The 27,513-nt window shown below is 44.2% G+C and overlaps 1 protein-coding gene across 2 annotated transcripts in view; it reads left to right on the forward strand.

Annotated features, from left to right (window-relative positions):
* The window catches only part of LOC123986476 (tumor necrosis factor alpha-induced protein 2-like), a 71,793-nt gene that overhangs the window by 8,780 nt on the left and 35,500 nt on the right, over positions 1-27,513 (forward strand). Inside the window, exons 1-3 of one of the 2 annotated variants that reach the window (XM_046074748.1) lie at positions 789-1,004; positions 23,240-23,749; positions 24,831-25,069. In XM_046074748.1, the coding sequence (XP_045930704.1) occupies positions 23,277-23,749; positions 24,831-25,069 (712 nt within the window). In that variant the 5' untranslated portion in view covers positions 789-1,004; positions 23,240-23,276. Of the gene's footprint in view, positions 1-788; positions 1,005-23,239; positions 23,750-24,830; positions 25,070-27,513 lie in introns of those variants that run through there. The other variant, XM_046074749.1, reaches the window with a different exon arrangement.

The raw sequence follows: 27,513 nt of genomic DNA on the forward strand, positions 1-27,513 counted from the left end.
CTCACCGCTCTGAAACTCTCGCTCCAGTCCGTGTTGCCGAGCCGGTCGGCAACACGTACGGCTGAACCCGAGCCGTTTACCGGCTTCTCGCCGACCCGCCCTTCTCTGCTTCTGATTGGCTAGTAGTCCTTAACTAGGAACTGAGCCTGTGCAGCTCCCAACAAAGATCATTTAGAGACGAGATGTATCACTCCATAGCTAAAACGAAGCCTTCAACACAGGGTGAAAAGAGGAGCTGCAGCAATGTGACAAAAAATTTATCATGTAAACCTGTTCTGGTACAACCTCTAAATAAGAAATGAAAATGAGCATAATATGACCTCTTTAAATGTCTTGGGACACATTGGTGGATGTCTCCTAAACCAGAGGCATCTTATCCACTTCACCATCACCACCACCACTACTGTATGAACTGACAAAACAGACATGGATTTATTGCACATGTTGAATTAAATTGCACACACTGATGACTTTCTATGGTAAACCTTACGGGGCGAGTCATTTAAATGTATAATATTATATAATATTACTAGAATACTGCGTTCATATCAGAGACACTTTCAGTGAAGAGTGAACACATGCTGAGAAATACTGAAAATGGTTTGTGTAAATTCCTCTCTATCAATAAAGTTTTATCTTCATGAGGGTTTAAAAAATAATGTACTGATTCTGTCTATTCAAACAGCAAAACAAGGAAAAGCTTAAATGTCCAATTCCAGCTGAACCACCTTAAATAAACCCCCGCTTTGACCTTCTCTGCGCCGCTCTCATTTCCCACCGCACCTGAAGGCAGCACAGCGCGTCGCTCCCTGCAGACCTCAGTCTCTGGTTGAGTCCTTTCTGGTCATTTGAGCAGCTGGTCTGTGCAGAGCTGGATCCTCTCAGGCTTGATCGGAGCTCCGCGTCTCTCCGTGAAGACCTGACTCTGTGCCCGCCGCTCAGACGCTTCAGCCCGGGTTCTGCAGACAGTTTGAGCCGCTGATCCGCCACAATGACTCCCAGCTGTGAGTAAAACACCGCCGGCTGTGATGAACGCAGTTTAAGCTGAAGCTCGTCAGGCTGCTTCCAAGTTAAATATAAAACAGTTACTGGATGTCTGAGGAGTTTGAAGCAGACTCTCAGTGTTTCAGAGCAGCTTCTCCAAAGTGATGACTTTAGTTTTTTTAAAGAGGGAAAACGCGAGAGCTGCAAAAACAATTATTGCTTTTTAATCAATTAATAGTTTATGAAATGTAAGTTTAAATGGCCTTTTCCAAAGCCCAAGGTGACACTTTCAATGGTCCAAGACATAACATAAATACCAATACATTCTGTAATATTAATACACATCAATAAATTATATCAACAGTTAAAACACAGAAAAGCAGCAAAGTCTTGTGTTTCAGAAGGTGAAACTGGAAAATTGTGGCGTTTTTGTTTTTAAAAAAATGACTCAAATGATAAAACCAATGTGAAAATAATGATTTGTATTATTGATTCAGCTCAGGACAGCCTGTGCAGCAGGATATGTTTGATTTGTGTCTGTGGGAGTTTGATCTGGTTCAGGAATCTGGATCATTGGAGTTCTGAAGGTCAGAGGTTGGAGCTTCGGTCTAAAGGCTGTCGGGTCTCATCCTGCAGAGGAGCTTTTTAATAAAGGCTGACTCTGCAGAAGTTTTGTCTCGGAGTTACTTTGACGCTGCGTTTGAGGCAGCAGGAAATATCAGAGATTAACCGACTCTCTTGTTTCTCAGACTTCAGGCGTGCAGATTCAGACCGAGTGGATTTAGATCACCGCAGTAAAACACGCTGCACACCGCCCCTTACTGTCTGCCTCCTCCAGACTACCTAACACAGGTAGATCAGGGACACCTGTCTGATCTACCAACAGTACCTGAAATGGTGCAGAACTTTTTCAATTACCTGAGGAGATTTTGATCGCTGCCATTATATTTTATGAACCATAAAACTTCAGTTAGTAGCCCAGCTTTTATTTCCTCCGATCTCTGAACTCACCTTGCTGATGATTTGGGACAGGCCTTTAATTCCTTATGCACGAAACTCTCGCTCAGCAAAGACGTACAATTAAATTATTCAACCAGTTTGAAGGAGGATTTTACCTTTTCCAAGGAAAAATATGTAATTTCACATCTCATTGGGCTATTATTTTACAACAAATAGTTGGAAAAGCTGGAGCAGATAATAAATAACCAACAGCCAAAGATCAGTCTGCTGGAGGAACTCCAACCTTTAGATCTGGAGAAAGTAATTTGGTTGGTTCTGTTGCTACTCAGTGATTTTACAGTGATGGCTCAGCATGTTTTGGGCATCACCCCCTGAAACCCTGTTAATATGACCTCAGAATCTTGTTTTTGTCTTTTGTGTCTTCATTTTATCTGTATCATTAATATAAAAAATAGGCAGCATCAGAAACCTCCTCCCTTCTGAGGAGCTTTTTATTTGCACATTAAAATCCAAACAGAAACGTCTCCTCATCAGCTTAAAGGACGAGTTTGCATCACTAATTAGCTTCACTAACCTCCTCCGGTCACCTCCGTCCTTTCTTTTCCAGAACTCCTTTTTCAGACTGAAACCTGAAAAATAATTTAGGATGAACCCGTCAAGGTAGACTAAATGAAACTGTAATGTTACATGATCAACAACCAGCCAGCAGGACGTAAATAATTACGTTAATTGACCGCCACAAGTTTGGCTAGTAAACAAACGCTGATTCGTCTTTGCATAATGAACGACAGTCCGAGTTGACCTCCCGTAGGTCGTAGCTAAAAGCAAGAAGCAAGCTAACGTTAGATGCTGAGCCAAAGTCCTTTTAGGCAAGTCCTGCCACTCGGCCGCCATCTTGGCAACGCCTCCGGGCAGCTATTTCGGACTAACAGGACCAGGTTCCTGTCTGAATTAATGTGGAGAGAGCCAGAGCTGCACTTTCACAGGCCACCGGGACACAAAAACTACATGACTAGAATAAAATAAAAAAATAACCGCTTGTTGTGTCCTAGCAGACAGCTCAGCGGTCTATCAGTAAAATCTGATAAAAATCACTGAATAAGGTTTAAAAAGTGTTTTTCCCGCCCGGATATATTTCTACTGCGCATGCGTCGCCACTTCCGCGCATGCGCAGTAAAAGTAAAGCAGACCACACGATTGGCTGAAATATGTTTCCCGCTTTCGCTGTTAAAAGCAGACGGTCGGCTTTCTAGCGGGAGGGGCGGGATAACCGCCATCTTTGCCGTTAGGGACTTTCCTCATAGAGTTATAATGAGGATGTGATTGAGTGGCGTGTCTCCTCTATAAAACGTCTCTGGCTGAGTTAAACATGTTCACTAACCTATTTTGCGTTCAGCGTTTCTTTGTTTGGGTCTTGTTGTTTGAAGTTTTAAAGCCAAAGTTTCAGCAGCTGTTTGTTGTCCTCTCTCACGTGCGGCCGCGCGCAGCTGATGCTACGTGTTACGTAGGCAGGTTAAAGGTAACGCAGGGAGGAATAACGGCACGCTCATCAGACGCTTCCTAAAAATAAACATCGTTCATGAGACCCGCACCTCGAGGACGAGTCTCAAGTCGAGTCTGGAGTCACTGTGTGTGCGACTTAAGTCGGCGTCCGAGTCTCAAACTCGAGTCCCCATCTCTGCACACAGCCTATAGAAATCTATTTACCCATGATCCATCAGGGGAGCTCCCCGTAGTTTGCACCCTGATTACAATCTCGGCCGTCAGATTCCTGCAACAGGAAATAACGTCACTCTTTTACTCATGGATTTGTTTTCCTGCTGCTTGTTTTCCTTTTTCTTTTTTTAGGAATGCATTGTTTTACTATGTTACAGCAAAAAGCAAAACATTACTGTAATTGTGTTAATTTTGTACTGACCACACTGACCTACCTTGACGTTAGTTGAACTTGTCTGTGTACCTCGCAGCTGCTCGTTAAAGTCCAGCGCGTCACACAACGAGCTAATGGAGACACAGGAGGTTAATGTAAAGTTAACTATCTCGCTCGTTTAATACTCAACTTTCCAACCTTCAGAGTTTCGTAATGAGCATTTTTCTTTACTTAAAACGACTTTAGCTAGCTGATAACCCGCCCTGTCATTTCTAATGTCGGCTATTTATGAGGATTAGTTATTGTAGATGAGATGCATTTTGACATCAATATAGAGTTTATTATTTTATATATTATATAATTAGCACCCTGCACTCACAGGAGTGTGAGACGACATGTGGAGGTGTGACAGAGAGAGAGGCACATTTATTTTTATTTGTACAGCGCATTTCATACAAAATAAAAGCATCACAGGGAAATGATAACTCTTAAAAGAGTTAAATAGAAAATAAAAGAGGGTGAGAGAGCTAAATGAGCTACGAGACGTCCTCATCTGGACTCTGAGGTTCTGCAGCGCCTTAAAACCGCACCAGCTTCTCGGGTGTGACATCAGCTGGTCACATGACGACCACGTGTCTGTCCACAGAGGCTTCGTGTTGCTGCAGAGAGCGCTGCGTTCACATTCTCTGAGGTTTCTACATAGTTTACAGCCTGAAGACTTCTTACTCTCTCTTTATCCATCTGTCCCTCCTTCCTCTTTTTATTTCCTCCTCCTCAGTCAGACTGAAACACGCTGGATGTGATTTATAAACTCAAATAATTCGAAGAATGAATGAATGAACCCGCACATGAAGAAAACCAGCCTCTGTGTTTTGCTGACGTCACATTTTAACTTCCTGTTAAACTTCTTCTCCGCTCTGAACAGGAACTCCTTTGACCTTTGACCCCTCTACTGTTGGCCGTCTGTAATGTTGCCGACCTGCAGGGAGGCTCTGTCTAAATTAGAGGTGCAGCAATTAGTTGATTAATCAATTAGTTGTCAACTATTAAATGAATCACTAACTGTTTTGATAATCTATTAATCGCTTTGAGTCCTTTATATTAATGACAGATAATTTCAGCGTCTCAGATGTGAATATTTTGGGTTGTTTCGCTCCTCTGTGAGAGTAAACTGAATATATTTGGGTTCAAATAAAGACAAAGGAAGACATTTGAGGACGTCATCTTGGGCTTTGGGAAACAATGATCGACATTTTTCACAATTTTCTGGACCTAACAACTGATATATTAATTAAGAAAACAACTGCCCTTGTCTAACCCTGTTGCTTTATTTCCTGAACGCCTCCCCTGCGTGTGAATATAGTCCATCGACCGTTTGATATAATCCACTGCTGTAAACTCAAAGACGCCTCCTCCTTTCCTTCACGTGTAACAGAACAGACGCAGTTTAATCTGGTTTGATAATCAGACAAGTGAGACAAGAAAGTTTTTGTTAAAGCTAAAAGTCAGAAAAGCCGAGTCTCAGATCTGAGGAACCACAAGACGATTAGAAAAGAGACAGAAATAAACGTCTGAAAACTGTAGTTAGAATTGTAGTTGTTTTATCGTGAAAGACTGAATAATTTGACGTCAAAACAGTCTTTAGCTTCTCTTCTAGTTCTTTATCTGTCTTCATAATATTTACAGTGTAGACACCGAGGTTACCTCCATAAAAACACACACACACACTTGTCTTTCCATCATTCAGAGGACATTCTGTCCCTGGAGATTTACCAGGACCATAACCAGAACCGCTTCGTGCCGAAACCTAACCTCACCCTAACCCTTAAACCAAGTCTACACCCTAAAATTTAGTGATTTACATTATGGTGACTTGCATTTTGTCCCCATGAGGAAGGCGAGTCCCCACAATGTCACTGTGGAAACAGATTTATGTCCCCACAACACCAGTATTACCCGCCCACACACACACACACCTGAGTACCAAGACACACACAAGGACGGCGAATCAAAGGGACAACACGAACAGAAGTTTTATTAAAGAGTTCTGCCGGTCGGGAGACGCTGTGACCCCCGACAGCAAACTCCCAGGAACGGGAGCACGCGGTCCGTCATTCAGCATTTGGAACAGCAGCGAACTTAACGGCCGGGCCCGTTAGCGGGCGGGACCTCACATCTCCGAAAACGTCATAGCAATTGTTTAAATCAGCTCGGTCTTGAGAAATCAACCACATATTTGGAGTTTAAAAGACTATTTTCCCACATAAAAAAACACTTAAACCTACTATATGTGACACAAGAACAGCAGTATTATAAGTTACAGTTGTGAGTTTTCTCGTCTGACATTTGTGCTTTTTGGCGGCGAAATGCATTCTGGGATATCTGGCTATCCGAAGTCCACACAAGTCACCACCGATGGAGCGAGAACACATCCGGGTATTTGACTGTACCTGGCTTGATGCAGCACTTTGGCTGCGAATGATGACGTTTCACAAGAACGCAGACTGAGAAACAGCTCAGGTGTGTAAACAGATCCGCAAGAGTCCAGGTCCGTTTGGTCCCTCACGACCTTCAGTGACATAGTGGAGGTCAGAGAGGGTGAAACAGGAAACCAGAGTCAAACCACTTGTTCTGTTTCCTGTGAACTTAAGGGTCTGTGTGTAGTTTTCTTCGGCCTCTTGTGGTGAGGTTTCAAATTGCAACAACTACTACTGTTTCATTTCATGCAGGCTAAAATCACAACTTTGAAAAACCGGTGGTAAACAGGAGAGTAATGTGGATATTGCGGTGAAGTAATGTGGCAAACACAACTATAGTATTTTGCAACAGATAACGTTAGCTCGCAGGCTAACGTTATCTACCGTTAAAACTTCAGTTAATAGCAGAGTCTCAAATAGCTGCAAATTCCTTTTTACTGGCCTGGTGTGGGAACACATTTTGACTAATAAACTCAGGTCTCTATCAGACGCCTGGTCTGGTTTTTATAGAAGCTATTTGGATGCATAAAAGCTGCTTTAGCTGCTTCTAAGCTACTCCCATCAAGCATACAAATAGTATCAGTATAAACATGCTACACATTGTTAGATGTGTATGTGTGTTTGGTTCGATCAGGGCTATGCTATGCTAACCTGTTCACAGTAAAGTACAACGACAGCTGGAATAAAGTTACAGACACATATATTCTGAACTCACCAGGTAGATCAACCTCCTCTCTTTCTTTTTTCCAAGTAATGTCCAGTTTTGTCCGGTTTTTATATAAATATGAAGTAGTAGTCCAGCAGAGCTCTGGGTGCCGACCGACGCTAACAACAACAGTGGAACCAGATGTGAACGGAAGCTGCTGAGAAGCTCCAGGGAAGGTAAATCAATCTGTAATCCCAAAAACTAAAGTAAAAAGCTAATTTAATAAAAGCAGTTAACTCTGAGCTCCTCCTGCGGGTAAACGGCCTAAACGACTACGGGGGTTTATTTGTCCAAAAGCTGCAGCGCTGCTCCCTGTACACTTCCGAACCAGCGAATTTTGCGACAAACGCCTCATTCGCGCTGCATGGTGAAAGCACCTTATCAAAATGCACCGATCAAAATGGCTTATTGTAAAAATTTATCCAAGTTGTGAATCCTGCCATGTGAAGTCCGTCGCACTCTGTCGGCTAACTTCCTGCACCGTGTTGTTGGGTATGCTTGTTTTCGTTACCGTGCTGCCTACAAAATAAAAGTGCCTAAGCTGTTAGTGGACTCCATGTCGTCAGCTGCAGTGTTGATGCTGTTTGTACGCAGGGCTCGACGATGTGGCCAAAAATGTCATCAATAATTATCAGGATAAATGTCAAATCAGGATCTCGTTCCAGTTTAAAGGCTGATTTTTGCTCCTGAGTGAAAGTTAATGTGGTTTTAAACTTTTCATGAGGCCAAACATTGGATCACTTCACAAATCTGAGTACAATTAAATCTTTTGTTCAATAAAATAAATATCTTAATATAAAGATTAGGTGCTGATTTGTTCATGATTCAAATCAGTTCAATTGAACATTTATTGTTGTTGTTGTTGTTGTTAACAGTTATTTTGTTTTTGAGGTAAATTATATCATGATAATTAACATTTTTAAATTATTGCCCAGCCCTGGGTGTAAGAACACCGGCGTGTGGTTTATTTTCATGTGAGGTCACAACACGTTCACAAAAAGGTGATTTTAAGCTAATTAAACCACTACGTATAGCCCGTTTAATCAAGTGGTTTAGTTAGCAAACTTTAACTACGGTTATTTGCCACAAGTAGATATTTAAAAACAACCTTGAGCTGATGATATTTAGCAGATCTGTCTGTCTTATTTCTGTCAGATAAACTCCTCTCTAGTTAAACAGGTTCAACAACAACAGTGTGGCGGAGACGTCATAGGTGAGACTGCTGATGATGCAGCGTCAGGTGTTTGTGTGAGATCAGGTGTCACGTCGGTTCATGGTGTTAAAGTCATCTGAATTGCCTCAGACGTCCACGAGTCCTGCAGGAATTAGATTTTTCTTGTTTTCTGTGTTTGTAGAATTTAAACCTCCAGCAGGTTTCTGAGGACACGACCTCTGCAGTTATTGATTAATTTCATGCATCACACACAGTTTAATCAGCGGTACTGCTCTTGATGGTCGTCTCAAACGTGTAACTGAACTCTCATCGCTGTGTTGTTCTGCTCGTGAGTCTCGTGACCTCGCCGGCGTCCCAGCTGCTCTTCACCACGGAGCCATTTTACTCAACATTCCTCTCTTTGGGGAAAAGATAATATCACATATTTCTCAACAGCTTTTTTCCCTCACAAATGATGCTGAGAGGACAGTTTTCTCTCCTTAATGAAAGACAGATGCAGCGTGGGTAACTGTGACCTCACTCTGAGCAGACTGTAATATCTGAGAAGAGTTTGATTATTTGATCCGCTGTGAAGGACACGTTGAGTTCCTCTGAAACTTATGCAACCTGCTGTTACTAGTTCTAGATCTCGCAGTGAAGTCTGTCCTCTGTGTCCTGACTGTTGGCCCTCTGTGTCCTGACTGTTGGCCCTCTGCGTCCTGACTGTTGGCCCTCTGCGTCCTGACTGTTGGCCCTCTGTGTCCTGACTGTTAGCCCTCTGTGTCCTGACTGTTAGCCCTCTGTGTCCTGACTGTTAGCCCTCTGTGTCCTGACTGTTGGCCCTCTGTGTCCTGACTGTTGGCCCTCTGCGTCCTGACTGTTGGCCCTCTGCGTCCTGACTGTTGGCCCTCTGCGTCCTGACTGTTAGCCCTCTGCGTCCTGACTGTTAGCCCTCTGCGTCCTGACTGTTAGCCCTCTGCGTCCTGACTGTTAGCCCTCTGCGTCCTGACTGTTAGCCCTCTGCGTCCTGACTGTTAGCCCTCTGCGTCCTGACTGTTGGCCCTCTGCGTCCTGACTGTTAGCATAACTTGTTGTGGAGCTGAATTCGATCTGTCTTTAGTGTTGTTACAGGATCGGACGGTTTAGTAATCTGTCACCTCGATGGTTAATGTTTAAAACGTGGTTAATGTCTGACAGAGATGTGGTCGTGGTGAACATAAACCAGAGTTGACTGTTGGTGGAGGTGTCAGAGTCCATACGAGCTGTTAGCCGCTTCTTTCACGCCACCACGTATCGTCTTAAACTTGTGTTGAATTTTGTTCATATTGTGCTTCATGTAAAACAGACGTAACAAACACTGAACACATCCTGACTACTTTACATTCACAGTAACCAACGTCCGTCCCAGCTGCTGCTGCTGGAGATGATTAAAACAGATAATCAATCATCATGGATCAGCTCCACCCGGCCGGTCTGAGACAGTGTTGGTCTAAACTGAGAGACGAAGCGTGTCGGAGAGGTGGCTGATGGGACTTTGGAGCCACTAAAGTTCTTTTATCAGTGCAGCTCGGCTCTCATCAATAATCTACTGTGATGATTCTTCTCTGGAAACACAGTTTGATCTCTGATCAGTTTATGGCTGTTTTTTTTCTGACGTCTGAAATATTTACTTTGTTCAGGTGGTGTTTTATTGGCGCTTGCTACCAAGCTAAGCGGCTGCAATCTGCCGGAGAATTACAGTTCTGTGTCATAAAATTATATTTATTGAGTTTCTTTGTCTGTACTGTGCTCTTCGGGGACCTGCAGTTTACCTGCCGTATATTTTTGGAAGTGAAGTTTTCTGTTTATGAGACAGCTGGTTGTAGCTTTAAAGCATCTGCTTTTATTTCATTAAATTCAAGGATCATATCGGCTCTTCTGCTTCCTGCTGTGCAAGGTTGGGTTAAAGTTGTAGAGGTCAACATTTCGGATGATGCCCTTCCTGAAGTGTTAGCGTCGTGCCTGTACAGAGACACTACAGGCAGAGACGCCGCACGGAAGAAGTGGGCGGATGGAATAAATAAGTTCCAGCTTTTGATCTTGTGTTTGTGTTCACATGAAACAGACAACATGTTAATCAGTGAGCTTTAGAGCTGCTGCCGTGTGTGTGTTTGAACTTTGGACAGAGTCAAGCTAGCTGTTTCCAGTCTTCATGCTAAGCTAGGTTAGCCATGTCCTGACTCCAGCTCCGTACTGAACACACATGTGACATCGGAGAAAAGGTGAATAAGCAGAAAGTTAATAAAGTTTCTATAAAACATGTGAAAAGTTAACTTCTGACTCAGGAACAGGAAACATAATGAAAGACACTGCTGTGTTGCATTATGGGAGATATAGGATCTCTTAGATTAAACAACAAGATGTCTCCGCCTGTCCAACATCTTTATGGGACTGAATCACTGGAGGACTCTTTTAATGAGACCGACAGAACAATCTTAAAGGATTTCCCTTAATTGACGAGACGGCTGCAGAACCACCGAGTGAAAATCATTTTAGTCACTTAAAAATTGGCTTTTTTTAGCCAGTCGGTCACCCCTCACCAGTCCACCTTCAGTCTCCTTAAATATCTGTAACTATTAAATTCTTCCAAACCAATTAAAAGCTGAGTAGTAAGTGTCGTGATCAGAGGTGGTCGTGGGTAAGATAATAAAAGTACCAGTCTGCTAGAAGCCACAGTATCATTTCCAGTTGTTATTATTATTATCAGGCCAGAATTGTTGGGATTCTCTGACAGAGCTGTGGAGTTTCAACACTAACATTCTGGGAATGAACAAAACAGCTGTTTGTTCACTGAAGACAAACACAGGATAACTTTTAATATATAATTTAAATTATTCGTCCAGCCACAGCTGTGAGCGTCCATCAGTGATCAGTCACACTGACGTCCTCTGTTAGTCAGGAGACATGTTGGGAAACAACAGACCGTCCACATACTTCAGACTGTCCACTTATCATTCCAGTAAACTTCCACATCTCCTCTCAGACAGGCTGAGAGTGGAAACACAACACAGGCGATCTGTGTGTGTTGAACCAAATCACTCCTATGAACACGTGGATATGGCTGCAACTAGGACTGCGCAATAAAACAATAATTACCACAATATAATTTTCCTCAATAAGAAATGTTCAAAAAATGTTTGCTTTAATTAATTTAAATCACAAACGAATCAGCGCTTAAACGCTGAAATAAAACCAGCGGTGAGAAAACTACAAATCGCTATGACGTTAGAAGACGCAGACACAGGGGATATTTCACAAGAACCGATCGCAGAGCGGCCGGATGCGCTTCGGACGGTCGGCAATTGTTCCCTCTTGCTGGAGGAAGCCACACGCTCAAGTTTAATTGAGCACTGCGCTACATTGATGCTCGAGTCAAAAGGCTCAAGTCCAAGTGACGTCACGAGTCATTGCTGTTCAAGTCAAAGTCGAGTCGCAAAAACAAAAGTCGATTCTAAATTCATCATTTTGGTGACTCGAGTCCAAACCTCTGCCGATCAGCTGCCACAAGTTTGTCAAAAAGGCAGGAAAATGCAGTGTTTTTGCGGACACAACAGGGTGTTTGAGGCACCACCGTTTCTGTTGAAATTCACTAACAAGGACGCCAATGTCAGATTTTATAGTGGTTTATTGTAATGAATATTTATGAAAGGAGGGGTCGAGACTCGGGGTGGGGGCTTGTCTCTAAGCGATTTGCTTATGAACCCCCCTGTGGTTCCTGTTGATGATTACTTGGCAGAATTATGGATTTTAGTGTGCATGTCTTTCATGGTTCAATCTCTGTAATTTACTGTAATTCTTGAGTTTTGTTGACCAAAACTTTGTCTATACATTCTTTGGTTAGCAAGAGGAAAGAAACGAAATGCATTTCTACAGTAAACTCCTTGGACAGGCCCGGAAGCTTTATTTGTGCTATATTATATATAATATTGCAGCAGCTGGTCATCGTTGATCCTACAGTAAAATAATGAACCAAACTCCTTCATTTAATTCTTAATTTTAGATCTGAAAATGTCTAATTTGGTGTTTTTCACACACATGTTTTTGAAATACAAACATGTTCACCGGCTGTGTGTCTGGTCACAGTATTTGGTTTTGCGGCAGCAGCTTGTCGGCGAGCGTTCACTCACACAGTTACATAACGGACAGAATCGGGTTGGGAGTCGTGGATTTGAGTTAAATAAAGACACAATGATGAAGTCTGAGCAGGAAGTCAGCGATCAGCTGTCAGCTCGTTTTATTAAATGATTCCTGTTTTTTATTTTTGAACGTACTGTTCTCACAGTTTCCTGTGGCAAACATACATCAGCTGATTATCTATACAGCCATTAGTCACACACACCCCGACTCTCCAGCCATACTGAAGGTCAAGGCTGAGGTTTGTGCCTCCGTCTGATTGGATATCTTGTTCTCTTCCTGGTTTCCTGTTTGTGTTTTGTGATGCTGAAAGGTCGCAACTTTTTCATCTTCATTTGGTGTTTAAATGTCATGTTGCTAACAGATGCTAACGGTGTTCACACCTCACAACAGCCCACAGCAGTGCAGGTGGGAGATGAGTGGTGCTTCAGACCTCCACCCCTGTTGAGAGGCGGTCGCTCTACTCTGGTGTAAATGGATTTTTTGACTCGTCTTTCAAACATCTGTCCTCGCAGTCCAGAATTTGACCATTGTTTTCCTTCAGATGTCGGTAACCTGAGAAGGAGTTGGTCCTCTCGTGTCGAGCCATGCGTTTGCGGGGAGGTTGTTTCATTACCCCAACAGCGTACACCAGATTGCTTTTCTTATATTTAGGTGTGCGGTCTTTGGTTGTGGACCAGGATCTGTCTTAGCAAAGACTTGGTTTGACCTTCAGACACTCTTACTTGCTGCACTTCCCTGATTGCATTCAGAAATGTTCAGATTGTTTCTTCACCAACAGTAATAAATCGTTTCTAAACGTCTTCTACAGCAGCGGTTCACGACCTCTTTTGGCTTGTGACCAGTTAAAACAAAGCTTTGTGCGGCCCAGTCGTCATTTATCATCTAAAGAAGCATATTTGTTAAATATAAGAATTAAAAACAAACATCATTTGATGCAGGAGAATAATTTTTTTTGCTTTCCCAACCTGTCAACATCTTGTGAGCCCTTAGATTTGACTTCAGGGGGTCCCGACCCACAAGCTGGGAATGAAAGCCATGTTTCCCAAACTTAGGGTCGGGACCCAAAATGGGTCGCAGGTCCATTTTAATTGAGTCACCAAATGGCAGCGTAAACAATGTTAGAATATGTAAATATGTGAGCGAGCATTCTTTTTTGCTACACTTGTCTGTTCAGCTGTGTGAGGTTTTCTCTCTCTTCTGTCCACATTCATGCAGAAATTTTATATCTGTAGTCTGTGATCTGTCAATGCCATGATGTTTTTAGATGCTTCAGTGTGTAATATGTGGGGAAATGCTCAGTAATGAGGGTTTTAAAGTGAATAAAGTGGACAGGGATCTCCAAGTGAAACATTTTTCAAAAAAGGGTCCAGCTGCAGCCTGCAGACAAACGTGACGGAAGGTGAACTTCCATAAATGGTTCGTCCCAGAAGCCACCGGGCACAAAACGTGATGACGGTGAGCCGATAAATAAGATAAGTGTCAACGTAGTAATCAGTGTACATTATGCGTTAATATTTACTGTAGTTATATATATTACTAGTATATTAATACTATAATTCATGCAAATATTTATTTATAATAGCCTAATGACAATAATAAAGCAAAGTTTCAATTCTTACTGTTTTTGTATATTTTATTTGTTCCAAAGTGATTTTAAGTTTCACGAACCAAGACTATTTTGTACATCACGAGCCAGATGTGTCTTGATTTAAAACTTTACATTACTGAGAATTTAATGACAGAATAACAGCGGCGCGAATACGAACACTCGTTCAGCTGTTGCTGGACGCGTCTGCTGCGTTGGCTGCAGCGGTCTGTGTGACTGGGGGAGCTAACGGGAGCTAGCTGGCTAACTATTCCTGACAGCCGCCCCGAAGCAAATTACTGTCACCCCAACCATCACAGGGTGTCATTGATTGTATGCATGTCGACCTGTTAACCCTTGCAGACAGGGTTAACGTCCACTGTGCTGCTGTGCAGCCTCCGCTAACGTTACTGCAGAAGCTAAGAGAGCTACTCAGAAAACGTGTGAACACATTTTCGATTCGCCATCAATTTTCGTAAAACTGCCGATATTCCAAATCTACACGGTTTGAGTTAAAACTCAAAGATGGAGTGCGGTCCTTTCTTTGATATGAGCTGTGTGTCGTTGCTGCAGCGCCACCTGCTGACTGTGTTGGTGCAGTCGAACTACAGTAATTTACCTTCCTGTTGTTGCACCTGTCCCTCTCACCCCCCCCCTTCGTGGAGGCGTCCCTGGTCTTCAGGTCTGACCCGTGCTTTACAGAGAACCTCCCTGGTTCTGATACTGTGAGGCTGTGACCGGACCCCGCCCAGCGGCGAGCAGCAGAGACCCCCAGGAGTCCTCGGCTCTGCCCGTCACAGTATCGCTGTCCTTTCCGCTCCCATTGTTTGTGTCGAGAGGCTTCCGCGATGCCCTGCGACCCTCTTGAAGAAAACAGGGCGTGTGTGAGCGTGAGCGGGCTCCACGTGGGTTTCCTGAGCCTGCCGCCGGGGCTGCTGAGTATTTATGGAACCAACACCGCTGAATCACTTCCCACTTCACCCCTGAGTGTGTGTGTGTGTGTGTGGCTTCCTCAGTATTCTTGTGCGCGGTGCTTTCCTTTACATGTTCACTTTTATGGTATGTTCCCGTGTGTGCGTCTATTTCTGGCAGCAGCAGCGAGTCCTGAGCTGGCAACATGAACAACATCCGCTCCCAGTCCAACACATCACATGTTTGTTCCTCTACCCCCGTGGGGACATCTCATTGACACAAGGGCCAGTGTGTAATATTTCTGAGGATCTATTGACAGAAATGCAAAATATTATCCATAACCATAAGACCTTACATCAGCGGTCGGCCAATAAGTCTGGCATCAGGCCAAATGTTTTTCAAGCTCTTACTTGGCGGGCCAGAACAAAGTCAAAACATTTCAAACCTTATATACCTGTGTGCACATTTAAGTGTCTTTTTACCAGCTGAAAACTGGCGTTTTTGAGGCGCCGCATTTTTTTTTTTTTTCGACTGCTTTGGTTGCTATGATACATAAATTCCGTGGTTGCAGGTAGTTCTAGCTGACTTTATTGGATGTAAAAATGTCAACACAGAGTCCTCGCTCTGCATGAAGAGGAGGCTGAAGAAGGTAGAGAGAGAGGACGGACTCCACCGTCCTCTCTCATGTAATCTGACTGTAACCGTTAGTTTGCTGTCCGTGTAGACCAGTGGGTCTCAACCTTTTTTGGGCCAGCGCCCCCCCTATCCATTATCCAGGTCCCTTACCGCCCCCCCATCAAAAAGGATGTTGGCTATTTGCCCTGAATATTGTTGATTATAATTTTTTTTTTATTGTTATTACTATTGTTATTAAAAACATAGAAAAAACACATAATTGAATGATAAACAGCTTATTAATTACTTTCCCAGGTAACGAAAAAGTCCTGTGAAAATTTTATAGTTATATTTAACAAATAAGTGAATGTTCCTGCCTCAAACACTTAATTTCCTGCATTCTGGTGAAAATTTCTGCTCCAATCTATGGTGGAAATGTCGCATTACAACCCAAAATTCAGGTGGCAGGTGACAATGTAGTGAGGCATTCTTTATTGCTTTTATCTCATTGATAAATTAATCCGTTTTAATTCAGTTACTTACTGGACTTTATTAGCTCATCTGTTAATAACTTATAACTTATCTGCTCATGTTCAAAACTTTCAGGATCTCTCACACGTATCTGTGTTCTCTGATATATAAAGAAAAAAAGTGGTATTATTAGGAGACTAAAGGAGCTGATGATACACGGAGCAACTTTTAGAGCAATCGTGCAGGGAAACGTTGCCGTCAATGATAATGAGTAAAGATTACTACCGTAATCCCCTTCCCCCACCATTCCGACACCCGCCCTGCACCACCGCTATTCGTTCAAAACCTAGTCGGACTTGCCACTAGCAAGATTGCCAGCAACATTGCTCAAAAAGTTGCCCCGTGTATCATCAGCTTAACATCATTAGCCTATTTAAAGAGAATTTTATAGCCTACTGAAACTCGAGGTGGGTCCACGTCACTCGCTGGTGTCGCAGCGACGTTGCTTTCAGGGTGAGTCCGACAGCAGAACATCTCTCTTGTAAATGTGTAACCACTGAGATAACAAGACATTCACGGTGTATTCCTCAGAGAAATGAACACTTTTCCACCAAGCAAGAGAGCGTCGATTTTCGTCGAGTTTACACAGTAAACGCCATGTGACCACGCAATGTTGCAGACCACAGTTCTTCTGCAAGTAGTTCAAAGTTTAAACTCGTATTGTGAATCTTTGGTGTAAACTTGCCTTAGAATTTCAAACTAACAAACGCCCCCCAAAAGCAGCTCAGCACCCCCCCCGCCCCAAAATACTGCTTCCAGCGCCCCCCATCGTCCTCGGAACGCCCCCGTTAAACACTAATGTAGAGTGAACCGTGTTGTTTACACGCTCTGATGTTTATCCAACACATCTTTGTAGCAGCGTCCATGTTGATTCCACATTAAGAGCACATGACTTCAAATCTGAGGAGCACCTGAATGCACGGTGAGCTGCTGGTTGCAATCTACAACCCTCACCACTAGATGTCACTAAAACTTACACACTGAACCTCAGCCATCACAACTACACACCTAACTTTAACCTAATTCTAACCTGAACCTTAAAACCAAGTCTGAACACTGAAAAAGTGTCTCTACCTGTGGGGACAGAATTGAGGTCCCCATCAGTTTAGTGTGCGTTCACGTTAAAGTCACCAGACATTTATTAGCTGACGCTTTTATCCAAAGCGACTTACAATTGCTATACATGTCAGAGTACGCACGCCTCTGGAGCAACGAGGGGTTAAGTGTCTTGCTCAGGGACACATTGGTGGACGTCACTGTGGGGAGTTGAACCCGGGTCTCTCACACCAAAGGCATGCGTCTTATCCACTGGTCCATCACCACCACACAAACATGAAACACACACAGACTGGATGGCCTTCACAAACAGACCGAATCAAATGTTCTCTCGGTAACACGTTTATCTCTGTTACCCGGCTCCTCTCAGAACCTGAACTTTAAAGAACCCTGTGAGTCTTTGGTGCCAGTTTTTAAAAACGAAACACGAGAAGAACCTGGAACCAGAGTGTGACGGCGTGTTTCAGTCTGTGGTGGTGACTCATCAGCTGAATCTGCAGCTTCTCGGCTTTTCTGAGCTTTACTGTGTCTCTCAGCTGGCTGTTTATCTGTCAGGCTGCAGCTTTCCTGTTCTGGTTCACTCTGAGAGCCTCATTTCCAGAGAAGAGGCTGTAAAAAAGCCGCCGTCCTCGATCTTCTCAGCAGCAAACAGCAGACAGACTTCTTCTGCTGAAAACAAGCGGACATGTTGCAAGTTTCTCAGCTGACTGGTCTCGACTGGACGATTCCCGACTTATTTTCCTCTTAAATGAGGGTTTTACTCTTCTTCTCTGTTGTGATTCGCTTTTGTTTGTTTCTACCCTGCGTGTTGGATATTTTGTGCTAGATGCTTTTATTCTGAAGCATTTTGTAATTTTAGTTTGTTTAGATGCAGCGCTTTTTCAGTGAGGCAGTTTAAATAATCTGTGACATGTTTTCCGCCCGGCCCCCACTGGTGGTTGTCAGATCAAGACCCACCACAACAGCTTAGCATTAAACCCACATCAGCGTTTGCAGCTTGAAAACTTGAACCAGAGTTACGGTGCAGGGAAGTCATCTAAAACTGTGAGTTTGCTCAGCCTGAAGGCAGATTTCTAGGAAGTCATTACAGAAGGCGGCACAGCGGCCCTGTGCTCGGTGAAAACCTGCCGTCTGTTAATGTTTGATGAGTTTATGTCTTAATGGTTTACCGCCGTGGGAACATGTGACATCGGCTGTTTATAGCTGGGCGAGGTCTGCCGCAGGGCCTTCCTGTTGACCTGCTCATCACATGTCACCCCGTGTCACCCCCTGTCCGCTAGCATGTTGCCATGGTTACCTGCAGTTTAATACACCCGGGGCAGAAACTTCCTACCCTAACTGCTTGGTAACCACGGTAATAAGGGTTAGGAACTGATTTAGGCCGTTGCAGATTAACAGTTCCTGAGTCAGTGATCCTTTCCTAACTTTAGCTGGATAACGTCTCATTATAAAACATAGTGTGAAGGCTTGATGGAACAAAAGGATCCTGATGCAGGTGTTTGATTGGAGGAGATCGTTAAATTCAAGAAATACAGGAAAAACATGATGACGTCAGCCCGCAGCCGTTATTATTAACTTTATTATTGACTTTCCCGAGCAGAGTTTCAAATATATCCAGTGAGAAATGGAGATTTCGACACGGATCTATTGAAGGTAACAGGCGCGAAAAAAACGACGAATGTTGAATATTAAACTAACTTCACCCCGGTGAGATGCTGCGGTGACTGCGCCCGCTGTGTTAGCCCCCCCCCCCCCCCCCCCCCCCCCCCCCCCCCCCTCTCTTTAATCTCCCTAGATAAGCGTCACGTGAATTTAAATTTCTCAACAGAGGTTACCAAAACCTCTGAGTCACCTGACTTGAAGTTCAGTGACAGTTGTGTGTATGTTTCATTAAAAAACTACAAAAAACAGCGATTAAAAGCCGTTTAGCTCGGTTGCTAGGTAACAGACATAAAAGTTGATCACCGCTGTTGGATCGACTGTTTAGGATTTCCTAACCTGAGATAGGATGAAGGGAGATAAGACAGGATTCCTAAAGTTAGTCAGGATTTGCTTCTGTAAAACCAAACTGGGAAAAATCCCATCTGAGACTCTTCCCGTCTTAACTTCGGACTTCAGACAGGAACTTCCTGTAATGCGGCCCCTGGAGGTTAAATAATGTCCCCATGTATTATTTCTAGTTTAGTCTGACTAGTTGAGTCCTTGAGCAGGTTAAATAAGTCTAAAATGACCCTTTAGATGTTCCCTGTGGTCATTGTTGAGTTTTCATGGGTAATTTCCAGAAGTCCTTGAAGATGACCGAGATGTCCTTGAGTGCCAACAGAGCCTGAAGCTTCAGTACTCGTGTTGCCAAGGCATAAAGTCGTGCCTTTGATAGTAGAACCTGGTTAAACTTTAGCTCCTGGACTTGTAGTAGTTGGGTGTGAGTGCAGTTTCACAATAATGTGAGCTGTCTTACGGGTCAGTCTGGGTGTGGCAACACACACCTGCAGCGTGATGCGTGTCAGGACGCCGCCACCCATCATCTCCTTTTTATAATCATGACACACCTGTGGAGTTATCTCGTTGGGATGCGACACCGTCAAATCAGCAGCTCGATCACATTCGCTCCCCAGATCAGATCATCCACTGAGCTGCTTCTGTCTGTATGACGGGCTTCAGCTGGCGCGTTGAACTTTAGCTTTAACTTCCAAACCTTAGATCATTGGATTATAAGATGACAGTGATGTAATCCAGTGTCCCCTTTCATCTCTTGTTACAAGCTCAATGTGTTTCAGACATCCCCCTCTTTTCTTTTCCTGTAGAACTGGCTCGGTTCAAAGATGAATTGTGGTGACCAGCTGACCCCCACCCATCACATAAAACCTGCACTTCACCGTTAGCTAGCAGCATGGGTAGCTAGCAGAGCATTAACTCAGTAGGCGGCGACTGTTTGGATTCCAGCTGGCCAAATTAACTTTCCAAGGAATGTGACTTTTTTTATTCATTGATCCCATGTCCACCTCCTCCTGATCTGAAAATCTGCCGTTTTTGCTAAGCCACGCCCTTTTTCAATGCTCCAATCACATCTAAATGATTTATGCTGGCCGCACACTAGAAGATTATTGGGCGAAGCCAATGCGGAAATCCCTTAAACCTGCGTCCTCTCCAGCAGCCAGCAGGGGGCGACTCCAGCGGCTGCAGAAAGAAGTGTGATTGTATAGAAGTCTCTGAGAAAATGTTTCTACTTCTCAGCTGATTTATTCCTTCAGTAAACACTTTCCTGATGAGTTTTAGGGTGCGTCTCTTAAGGTGGGCCCGACACCTTAAGAGACACACTGGCGACCGACGCTAGTGCCCATGGGTTTTGGCCTCTTCGTCAGCGTGTCCGCCTCCCGTACCCGTCTTTCGAGTCAGGACCGTGCAGGAAGTTCTAGGGAGCAGCTGGTTACATCAGCCCTGCTAAAATGACAGTTAACGTGAATTACAGACGCACCTAGCTAAGGGAGCTAGCTAGCTCCGCACACGGCCGCTAGCCCCGCCGTCTCGTCCAAATATGGTCACGTCCGGTGCCGCTGGTTGCAATAAATCAACATGGCAGCGCCCTCTTGGCCGAACTCGAGGCTTCGAAACGGAGGTTCACAAACCAGGTCGCTGATATTTACCATTTGTTATCAGGGATCGAGCTTCCAATCAGAAACCCGCAGCAGCCAATGAGAGCGAGCTGAGCTTTTGTGCAAAACACGGCACGCACAGGCTCAACCAGCTGACAGTCCGTGTTTGTTTCTGTCTGAAGTCACGTTTGATCACGCGAGATTCTGTGAGATCCCAAGTCCCCGGGAACCGCCGCTCTGAAACCATCTCCTGCGTCTGGACTGAACCGTCGGGTGTGTGTTAATATTCTAAAATTAAACATCGGTTCATTCTGTCGTTCCGTCTGTGGGATCTTAAAACAAGTTAAGATCTGAAATTCCTCTAATGTGCACCAGGCATTAATTTAAATCCTCCTCTGTCCTAAACCCAAGGAAGAGGAGGAGCCGGATGTGTTGCTGTGGTGACCGGACGTCAGAGTGCGCCTCGGTCCTGACCTCGGTGTTATCTGACCGGCTGTCATAAAGTGTAACCGACTGTCTCTGTGAGGGTGGAGTCTTATCAGCAGAGTTATTAAGAACTTCCCCTGAAGTCTGAACACAGCAGGTGTGACGCACGGTGGAACGTTTCTGCACATCGTGAGCGCGAGACGAGTATAGTTATAACTCATTCCTCATTTTATTCATGGTTTCTAATTAAAAACAGCATTTTATAGTGAAATCAGGATTAAATAATACATTTAAACAACAAAATCAGTCAAACAGAAAATAAATATAAAAACAAATCCCTCATCATCTAGAAAGCATATGATACAAGGGGGGCGGCTGTGGCTCAGGAGCAGGGCTGGACTGGTAATCTGGCATACGGGGAAAATGCCCGGTGGGCCGACGCACCCTTTGGGGCCGGTGTAAGGTAAACTGTTTATTTTTGAAATGGGCCCGTTGGGTAACTTTCTATACTATCGCTGGGCCGGTCCATCACTTTGGGGGCGACTGTGGCTCAGGAGGTAGAGCGTGGAGTGAATGGTGAATGCAGATGTAGTGTAAAAGCGCTTTGAGTGTTCAAATAGACTTACAAATACAGAGCGTTTACATTTTACATCTCTTACGGGCCCCCACCCCCTCTGCTCTCTGTTTCTTGCGTTACGGGCCACAAAAAAAAAACATTCTTCAGACTGGAGGCCGTCAAATGCGCGAAAATAACCGATATGTTTGATACCGGGGCTTCAGGAGCTTCAACATCAGCACCGACGTAAAGCAGCACAGGGACCTGAAGGAGTAAAGGAGCCGTGGCCCCTGCCAGGCAGAAGAGGAGGCGTGTGAGAGCAAAGCAGACGTGATAGGCTGAGGGGGAGAGAGAGCAGGAGGAGAGTGGAGGTGAAGCGGTAAGCATGGAGCAGCTCAGCCTGTAGGGAGGAGGGTCATTTACGCTGGGGACATTAAAAAGCATTTGTTAACCAAAAAATAATAAAAATAAGCTACTGATTACTGCATTATATTTTATATTTTTATATTGCGAATTGTCACCTGCCACCTGAATTTTGTTCTTCCCTTTATAAAAATAAAGACATTTCCACCACAAATTGGTGCAGAAAATGTCCAGAATGCAGGAAATGAAGTGTTCAATGCTCAAAGTCTTCTGGGTCAGGACCCCCGCACCTTCCCATTCAATATTTCAAATATAAATATTTTTTCTAAATAGTAGCTCTATAAAAATATATTCTTGTCTCATGGACACCAATCTTAATCTGACCCCCTAAAAGGAAGGATGGTGTATTTATTTATTTTTTATATATATTTTTTTTGTCCCAGTCCAGCCGTGCTCAGGAGGTAGAGCAGGTTAGTTGGAAGATCGGCGGTTCAATCCCCGGCTTCTCCAGGCTGCATGTCGAGATATTGAACCCCGATTTTTTTTTTCCCCCGGTGGCAGTTCCACCAGTGTGTGAATGGTGAATGCGATGCAGTGTAAAAGCACTTTGAGTGGTCACAAAGACTAGAAAGGCGCTGTACAGAGTATTTACAATTTAATTTCAAACATAGCACATAATAATATGTTAGAACCTTATATAAGCGGCCAGTTTAATGGATCAGTCACTGCTAAGTCACTTATAAACTGGTTTACCTTGAAATATGTTAGAATAGAACTGAAATGTCTTATGGATGGAAGTTGATTGTCGGCTCGAGGTCCACATACGAGCTTTTAACTGCACATCTCTCGTTGTTTTGGGCTGCAATGATAGATTCTTACACTGGTCTTTGCATAACGAAGAGGTTTGATCAGAAACTTTCCAACAGCAGCTTCATTGTTGGAGCCCGTGGTTCTTTGCAGGGTTGCTGCTTGTTTCTTCATTCTTAAATCTTACCTACACTGATGGAAGTCAGCGCATTGTTAGATGAGCTCACGACAGCAGGAAGATGGATGATTACAGATATGTTTGCACAGTTACTGACAGCTTTGAATCTAATGTTTTTGTCTGTGGGAACTCTGTTAAAGTTTGAGGATTCATGATGTCTCTGTTTTGTCGTTTCCCGTCGTGGTGTGGTTTGGAAACCCCCGCCAGTCCAGTGGAAATGGACTCCACAGTTCAGTTCACAACAGTTCAGCTCTTTCATTTGACTGACTGATCTCTCTCCTCCCTCCCCAGGTTCTTCCCTCCCTGCCCCCCCTCCCCCAGCTCCATCATGCCCATCCTCAAAAACCTCCCAGTGCGCCTGAAAGGCGGCGGTCCGACTCTAGAGAACGCTTTGATCCTTCGCAGGATGAGCCTCAACATCACCCCCCACCATCACAACCCCTTCAACGACGACGACAGCATCCACGGCATAGGAGGCCATGGCAACCACTGGTCGCCGGGCAGCTCTCTCCTTGACGGCGATGGGCCGAGGGACCGCAACCCGTTTGAGGATGAAGAGGACGAGAACGAGGCCAATGAGGGGAAGAAGGGAAGTGGAGGCGGAGGCGGCGGTTCGGGGAAGGGATCGTTCAAGTTCACCTCCCCGCTGAAGACTCTGGGAAAGCTGGGGAAGAACCTGAGAATGTCGGGAAGGAGCAAAGGAAGTGCAACGCCGTCCCCGCAGGGCTCGCTGCAAGGCACGCCTTCACCTGCAGAGAAGAAGAAGAGGGGCAGGAGGAGCTCTGAGGGAAGTTTGCTGAGGTAAAGTCGGACTGTAGGAGTTTGTCATGGTTAGGAGACAGAAACTCTGTGGGTGCACGGGGGCGGCCGACCCAGGGCCCCGGCTAGGTAAGGGCCCCCTGCATCACTGCAAATGCGTTGTCATCTGCTTGTAGACACGACTGTACAAGGAAATTGCTTTCATCGGTCAGAGCAGCCGCTCAAATGAAACGGGCACTTCACTCCTGGTTTCAATAGTAAACCCAGAGACTGTAGCCTCTATAAAAAAACTTAAAAAGCTAATTTTAACAAAACTCCCTTCACCGCCATGCATCATTCTGGCCGCGGTTTAGTTCCGTCCTCAACTTCCACTGGAAGCATCGTGTTTCAGCAGCGGAGCTTCTTCTACCTTCTTCACAGCTCTGTGTGACCCGCTTTGGTTCTGATCATAGACTGGAAATAAGATCTGCAGAGCCTACAGGGAGATTTTCAGAATAAGAGCGTTTAACCTGCCTGATTTTGTTGATTTAGTGATGAGTGCTTGTTTTTTTACCTTCTACTATGAAGTAGCTACGTAGTTAAATTATTTCTTCTCCGTCTGTTTTAAACTGTGTTTATTGTTGATATACGATCGGGGGTCTGCACACGGTATCTCTCCGCGAGTTCAATCTCAAAACGTTTTGCTACGTTTTGTAGGCGCTGGTGTGAGCACAAGCATTGACCAGAGTGGCTGCGATCAGCTTCTGAAGACGGACTCAGTGGACTTTCTAACTTGGCTTAAATGACTTTGTAGCAGGAGGGCCCTGTGATGACGCTCAGCCCCCCACTGTGCTGAGAGTCTAGCTCCGCCCCCGCCCCTTGGCATCATTTTTTAACGCCCTTTAGCGTTGTTTTTTGCCCGTGTAGGGTTTGTGGATCAGGGAAGTTTTAAGGTAAAAAGGGATCATCAAAAGGGAGTAAGGGTGGTTTGATGAGGTAAAGAGGGATGATGGAAGTTTGTTAAAGGTCAGTGGGAAAACACGGGTACGTTTAGATAAAGTTCTCTGATAATGAATATAAGAATGTGGGAAATTTGTTGAGATAAAATGAAGGTAGTTTGTTCACGTTTCTTCCTCCCTCCAAGGTTTGCGGGGAAATATCGCGACACCCTCGGCTCCCGTAAGGAGACCTTCACCAACGGCGAGCCGAATTGCTCGGAGAGCGAATGTGACTCCACCAGCCGCCGCCTGTCCTTCATGAAGCTGGTGGGCCTAGGGAAGCTAAAGAGGGAGTCCATGGCCGACCACTCGTCCCAGGGCCCCGAGGAGCAGTCGGTGCAGGAGGAGGCGATGGAGGAGGTCAAACCCAGAGAGCCACTGTCAGGTAAGGTTGTTTTTTTTTTTTCTGCCAGACAGTCTGCGGCCTTTTTTAGACACGGACAATGAAAGGGGGGCGGGTTTTAACAGACAGTCCTCAGGTCCAACTGGGTCACACTGAGATGCTGTAATTCTCCAGTAGTTTCCACAAGGACACTGGAATGTTTTTGGAAAGTGTGTGTGTGTGATATCATATGTTTTGAGCCGGTCCTGGAAACTTTCTAAGGTTGTCTATTGTTTATTGCAACCTGTTTACTCTGCTGCTTTGTAATGAAGGATTCCTGTGTGTGTGTGTGTGTGTGTGTGTGTGTGTGTGCGCGCTCAGTTCCTCCACACCCTTGTTTACATACATGTCATTTACACTGGGGGACATGGCCACACCACTAGGGCTGCAAATAACGACTACAGTGAAACTTTGAATAATAGCCCGGGCTTTTATTTGCTAAAATCACTGAATTGACCCGGCCTTTATTTTGCACAAAACTGAAACTACTATGAAACAGTTTATTTATTTCTAACAGAATAATACTTATGTAAAAATGATCCAATAATATCAAATACACGTCATTCATTTGATCCAGCTCCGACAGACGGCTTAGGCACTTTTATTTTGAAGGCAGTAACATAAGGAAAACAACAACAGGCTGCAGGATGAGAGAAGTTAGCAGACAGAGAGCGACGGACTTCACATGACAGGATTCACTACTTGGATTCATTTTTATGAAAAGTTGTTCTGATTCTTTTGATGGGTGGAGACTGTGTTTCAGACTGAAGGAAGATAAATAATCAGGAACGGACACATTTGGACTGAACGAGGCTTCAGAGGTGACGGGAGTTTCATCTCTTGTACCAGGCAGGTTACACCAGTAAATCTAGAAGAATTATCCTTTGGGTCTTGTTGTTTCCGTTAAATAAACTGAACAGTGGAATTGTGGAGAATCTAACCGATCTAACGACGTGCAGCATGTCCACACTGACATATTGATCATACGTTTAAACATTAATATTTGTATTAACGATCTAAGAAGCAGCTCAAGCGGGCAGCCCCGCAGGGTTTAAGAGGTTTATACATCCAAAGAACTTCCATAAAAACCAGACCAGGCTTCTAATGTAGACCTGCGTTTATTTGCAAAATGTGTTCCCACACCAGGCCAGTAAAGGTGATAGGCAGCTATTTGGGACTCTGCTATTAATTGAAGTTTTACGGTATTTTCATAGTCGATCTATCTTTCAATAATCTGTCGATTATTGAAACGAATAATTGAATCGCAAAGTTACACAATGCCTCTCATTTAGCAGCTTTTAAATTAAACTTGAGGTTGTTTAAGGCACATGCTAATTTACAGTCAAGATAATAAAATGAATACTGTGTTGCAAAATGCATCTTTTTAATAAACGTTTCTGCTGCAGCAACAAAAAGTTCTACTGAAATCCAGTCCTGTCATGGACCAAACGGGTAAATACAGTAAGAAATAACTAGGTGTGTGCAGCGCTTTGCGAGCACTAGTCTGAAGTCTGCTGTTTAGTGACGGAGCAGTTTACTCGCCGATACTGACCACACTAACACTATATTTATATACAAAGAAAGGAATAACTTGATGCATTACATTTGCCGAATTTACAAGAAACGACCAGTAATAAGGATGTTGTAGTAGACAGCGTTTCACGAAGTTTATGTAGTTTCACCTCACAAAACTGATTTTAAAGGGAGTCTGGGGCGGATTATTCGCCACCTCACGCAGGAGACTGTTTATTTATGTATTTATTTTGTCTTGTGCAAAACGTTGAGCGATGCATCTTTTATGATAGTTAAGGCACATCTGAGATGTTTTGTATCATAATTATTTGCCACTCTCAGCGCAATTAACAATTCATGGACAAAGGAAAACTGTATAGAAAACGTTACACGTCAACGTCTCTTCATGTAGGCCTTCATTTCAGCGTCTGTCTGAAACAAGCTGTAGATGCTCATGTCTCTTTAAGGCCCCCCCTCTCAAAGCCCACTGTCTTCTGATTGGCCAAGACCTGAACCATGTTACCAGGCTGTTGTTGTTGCTGGGCAGAACAGGCAGACTGAGCGTTGCCGTGCTGTTGCTATGGGAGCACATGACCATACAGTGGGGGAAAAAAGTATTTGACCCCTTGCTGATTTTGCAGGTTTGCCCACTTACAAAGAATGCAACAATCTACAATTTTAATCATATGTACATTCTAACAGTGAAAGACAGAATCCCAAAGAAAATTCCAGAAAATCACATCATATGAATTTATTAAAATTGATAACCATCTGATGAGGAAAAACAAGTATTTGACCCCCTGGACAAACAGCATGTTAATATTTTGTAGAAAAGCCATTATTGGCCAGCACAGATGTCAAACGGTTTTTATAGTTGGTGACAAGGTTTGTGCACATTTCGGCAGGGATGTTGGCCCACTCCTCCCTGCAGACAG

The sequence above is a fragment of the Micropterus dolomieu genome, linkage group LG17 (genome assembly GCF_021292245.1).
Source record: "Micropterus dolomieu isolate WLL.071019.BEF.003 ecotype Adirondacks linkage group LG17, ASM2129224v1, whole genome shotgun sequence".
Lineage (NCBI taxonomy): Eukaryota > Metazoa > Chordata > Actinopteri > Centrarchiformes > Centrarchidae > Micropterus > Micropterus dolomieu.